Source organism: Triticum urartu, chromosome 2 (genome assembly GCF_003073215.2).
Source record: "Triticum urartu cultivar G1812 chromosome 2, Tu2.1, whole genome shotgun sequence".
NCBI classification, from domain to species: domain Eukaryota; kingdom Viridiplantae; phylum Streptophyta; class Magnoliopsida; order Poales; family Poaceae; genus Triticum; species Triticum urartu.
Genome location: NC_053023.1, coordinates 687,837,079 through 687,841,959, shown reverse-complemented (window position 1 = coordinate 687,841,959; position 4,881 = coordinate 687,837,079). Strand labels below are relative to the sequence as shown.

General features: G+C 45.2%; 1 protein-coding gene across 1 annotated transcript; it reads left to right on the top strand.

Moving 5' to 3' along the window:
- The first annotated feature begins 907 nt into the window (after positions 1-907).
- Positions 908-4,676, top strand: LOC125539754 (wall-associated receptor kinase 5-like). The gene is made up of 4 exons (XM_048703261.1): positions 908-1,063; positions 2,064-2,958; positions 3,074-3,217; positions 3,387-4,676. Exons 1-4 carry the CDS (start codon positions 1,055-1,057, stop codon positions 4,583-4,585), a joined length of 2,247 nt encoding a protein of 748 aa, XP_048559218.1. The 5' UTR covers positions 908-1,054; the 3' UTR covers positions 4,586-4,676.
- The last annotated feature ends 205 nt before the right edge of the window (positions 4,677-4,881 follow it).

Sequence of the window (4,881 nt, the reverse complement as noted above, 5' to 3'; positions counted from 1 at the left end):
CGAGACGGTGTTGGTGGCGGCACAACCGTCGTGGCGCATAGTTGGACGGTGGTTTGGCTGGTCGGCTCCGATTGGCTGGTGGGGTTTGGCGTGCGGGAGAAATCCTTGCCGGTTCGTCCGGCTCCGATGCAGTGACACCGGCGGGTGCCACTATCCCTTCCTAGAGGGCGTCGGGAGTAGCTATCCCCACCTCCCTCCGCGTATTGGGGAAACCCTAGGACTTGTCCGGGCAGCAGTGTCGTCGGCGTCGCATCCCTTCTTGGAGATGCTGCTTAGTTCGCGGTAGTTCGGAGCCTTGGGTTGTGGTGGTTTGTTTCCGGAGGGCGCAGCAGTCGCGGGTCATCCGCGCTTTGTCGAGCTGCCGTTGTTGGCATTTTTTCTTCTTCTTTTTCTTTGGGCTTGTTGTGCTACTCGCTCCAGCATTGCGATGTGTATTTTGGTGATTTGTTTTGGAATACAAAGTGGGAGAAACCCTTTTTCGATAATCAACTCTGTGGAGTCTATGGAACGGGGGAAACATCGAATGTTCGGGAATCCAGAACAAGTTTCCAGCAGCTAATCCATCGAATACAGCCAATACAGCCAGCCATATTGGAGGATTTAGCGCGACGTAAGCATGAATTGAATTGTAGGCGCGCCCTGCTCTGCTGCTCCAGTTCAGTATTTTAACTGAAATTACGGTATGTGGGTGTTGAATCATGAATTCCCGACTTCCCGTCGGGGAATCTTTTAGCTAAGAAGATTCAGAGATAGTTCTGTACTGGGGAATAGTACTACTACTATACGGCAAAGACTTGACCCCCGCGAGTCTGCCATTGGGCCATGTTGCTGTCCTTGACTGGTTCCCGACGGACCATTGACGTCAAGAGTTCTCCGTGTGCATACATAGAAAACTCGAGCCGTCGTCCGCAGTTCTTCATCACACAACTACAGAAAGCAAAGCTCGAAACTGGCATGCTACTCTCGCCTCTCGGTGTCCTAGGAAAGGCAGATCCTGAAGCACAAGTAAATCGCTCGAGACACTTCTTCTCTTCGACGAGCACCGAATCCCTCCATGTTTCAGGTGAATTTTACATCAGTATCTTCTCTACAAATTGTCTTTTACAAGTTTTCAGTTCGTTTTTCAATTTCCGGGAAGTTTGAATGCTAGAAACACGAGTCGAATACATATTTGTTCCGAAGACTCTGAATTGCCGACGCCAGCTAGCGGCAAACACTAAATAGCTATCTAAATTTAACTTCCTCACCCTTGTGTTAGTTAGTTGCCATGTTTCCGGTACGGTGGGAACGAGGAACGGGAACGAGGGATGAGAGTCGGTGGTTGAAGAAAATAGGATACACCGAGGGTATACATCTCTCGAACGATTATTTTATAGCAGGGACGTGATCATGGTACGGTACCATGGGTCGAGGAACGCAGTTCCTGAAGAACGATGACTCCCTGACGGTCAGCATTCCTTGCTGTTAATGGATCCCTTGCAACTAATGGACTGGAGGAAAAACGAGGAGTCCTTGAGAAAAGAAACGACAGCGTGAGTAAATTATGCCTCGCGTTTTGGCTGTTGGATCCTCGAACCTGAATCGAGGAGCAGGCTGCGGGGACGCCGAATCTTCATCGAATTGTACTGAATCCGATTCCGGGTCGATGAATCGGGATCGAGGGACGGCCTACCGTTCCCTGTTTCCGGCTACTGTAGATTTTCTTAAAGCAGAGTCTAGTAGTTCACGCAACAAGCTTTTAACTAGGGCTTAGATGATCTTTAGACAAACAGAGGCTCGCTCCCTGATTCATTAATTAGCATAGAACCACAGCGTTCGTTAGGACTTGCTTGACTGAATCTGTTCTTGCTTCGAACAGCAGATCCTAATTTGTTAAGACTTCCATAGCAAAAAAATTCATTTCTGTTCTCTCGGGATACTAGGTCAGACTTGCGTCTGTATATTTAGAGTAATCCCCAAATTTATCTGACCACATGGCCTCCATTTTTCTTGCAACCGGTTGTTTTATTTTCTGAAACGAAGTGTCGATTTAGTTGACAATCTTGTGTTTACTTGTTCTGCAGCCCAACAATATGCAAATGCTCTTGCAGCTTGGCCTTGGTTTCGTATTGCTTGCAGCACAGTATGCACCTGGAATTGCAGCTCCTAGCTCACAGTGCCGGCGACAGTGTGGAAATGTTGAGATACCATACCCATTTGGTATCGATCCAGGCTGCTCGCTCACACAAGCCTTCGACCTCAGCTGTGAGGTCCAAGATGGCATCCCAAAGCCATTCAGTGGCGACTTTGAGGTGCTCGACATTTCTTTGGCTCAAGGCACAGCCCGGGTGCTGAATTACATCTTGGGCTACTGCTATAACACCTCCACCGGGAGCATGGAGTATTTTGGCCTGTCCTGGGGGTTCAGTGGAGATCCTTCTTCTCCCTACCGGCTCTCCGACACCCAGAACAGGTTCACGGTCATCGGGTGCAGCGCCCTCGCCTTGATATCCGACTACGATGGCACGGGCTACCAGGGCTTGGGCGTCGCAACATGCCGCAATTTGTCAGACTTGGTGGACGGATCCTGCTCAGGTATGGGCTGCTCCCAGACCACAATACCAAAGAGGATGTATTACTACAACACAACTTTCTCGCCATCAGTTGACACAAGTCAAATCTGGGAGTTCAACCGCTGCAGCTATGCGGTACTAATGGAGGCAGCAGCATTTGAGTTCAACACTACGTACGTGAGCACAAACAAATTCAATGACACATATAACGGACGGGTGCCTATGATTCTTGACTGGGCTATAAGAGATGTGAAGTCATGTGATGCTGCAAAACAGAATACAACCGGTACTTACGCATGCCTCAGCGCCAACAGCAAGTGTGTGGATTCCACCAATGACCAAGGGTACACCTGCAATTGCACCAATGGTTATGAAGGCAACCCTTATCTTCAAGACGGATGCAAAGGTACATATTAATTTCGGCTGTCAATGTATATATGCACTAATGTCCATCAAACTGCACCTTGGGTGTAGGGGTCCCTTTACCTTATCTAAAATTTTGTTTTGCAAATTTGCTACAGATGTTAATGAATGCAACCGCAATCCATGCCCTTCAGATGGCTTTTGTCGCAATATTGTTGGAAAATACCGTTGTTCTTGTCGACTTGGCAAAAAATATGTCACTGAAAGCAATACATGCAACCCTAATATCGGCTTCATAATAGGTAACATCCAAACAAGTGAGGTCACCTAGCTAGACCATTAACTTCGTCACACTTTTTGCAATGCCATGAAAGCCATGCATCTAATCTTGGTTAATGTACTTTAACTATGTTTTACACTATTCATCACCTCAATCTAAAACATAATTGTCTCATCTAACGACATTATCAGGAGTTACAATGGGATTATTTGGTTTGATGGTTATCGTCATGATCACTATCTTCTGGGGACAAATGATAATTCAAAAGAGGAAACTGAATAAAGTTAAGCAGGAGTATTTCCGTAAGCATGGAGGCATGCTTTTGTTTGATAAGATGAAATCGGAGAAAGGTCTGGCTTTCAATGTATTTTCAGAAGCAGAACTCATACATGCCACCGACAACTTCAACAGTGGCAGAATAATTGGAAAAGGAGGCCATGGGACGGTTTATAAAGGTATAATAAAGAACATGCCGGTTGCAATTAAAAGATGTGCAGTAGTTGACGAGAGACAGAAGAAGGAATTTGGCCAGGAGATGCTCATTTTGTCCCAAATCAATCACAAGAACGTTGTCAAACTCTTGGGTTGTTGCCTTGAGGTGGAAGTTCCAATTCTAGTATATGAGTTTGTCCTAAATGGTACACTATTTGAGCTTATCCATGGCAAGAACCAAGCATTGGAAATATCTTTCAACACTCTCTTAAGGATTGCTCATGAAGCAGCTGAAGGACTCAGCTTCTTGCATTCGTATGCATCTCCCCCAATAATTCATGGTGATGTGAAAAGTTCCAACATCCTGCTTGATGATAACTACATGGCAAAAGTGTCAGACTTCGGAGCCTCCATACTAGCGCCATCTGACAAAGAGCAATTTGTCACAATGGTTCAAGGTACTTGCGGTTACCTTGATCCCGAATATATGCAAACATGCCAGTTAACAGACAAAAGCGATGTGTACAGTTTTGGAGTTATTCTTCTAGAGATTCTCACAGGCCAGCTGCCACTGAAGCTCGAGGGGTCTGAGAAGCAAAGAAGCTTATCATTGATTTTCTTGTCTGCAATGAAGGAGAATAATCTAGAAGCTGTGTTGGTGAACCACGTGAAAGGCCAAGAGAGCATGGAGTTGTTGAGAGGAATTGCAGACCTGGCTAAGAGATGCCTAGACATGTGTGGCAACAACAGACCCTCCATGAAAGAGGTCGCCGATGAACTCAACAGATTGAGGAAACTTTCACTGCATCCCTGGGTACAGCTCGGCGTCGAGACAGGAGTAGAAAACCTTCTTGGAGGAGATACTACTAGTGGGTATGAAATAGAATTAAGTGGTTACCCTATGGGCGAGAGTGAGAACCAGCCCATAAACCCTAGAAGTTCCTATTATGCAAGGTGAGAAAAAACATGTATTGTAATCGGTTAAACCTACTGAAGATACTTATGTTCCTTCTATACCTTGTTACAATGTGTAATATCTACGTTCCTTCTGAATCTTGTTACCATGTATTACAACTTATAAATTACAAATCACTTTTTAATCTATTCGATGTGTGATGTCCGTTCAACAACAACAAAACTTATTGGATATTCGTTCTATTTAAGTCTAATTCGTACATGCATACTACATATGTATTTTAGAAAATGTGCAACTCTTCAAGGCTGATTATATTCTATTAATTTTTATATTTTAAA

Coding starts and splice junctions, on each gene's coding strand:
- LOC125539754 (XM_048703261.1), top strand. Junction 2,959..3,073: donor TCTTCAAGACGGATGCAAAG/GTACATATTAAT, acceptor AATTTGCTACAG/ATGTTAATGAATGCAACCGC. Junction 3,218..3,386: donor TAATATCGGCTTCATAATAG/GTAACATCCAAA, acceptor CGACATTATCAG/GAGTTACAATGGGATTATTT.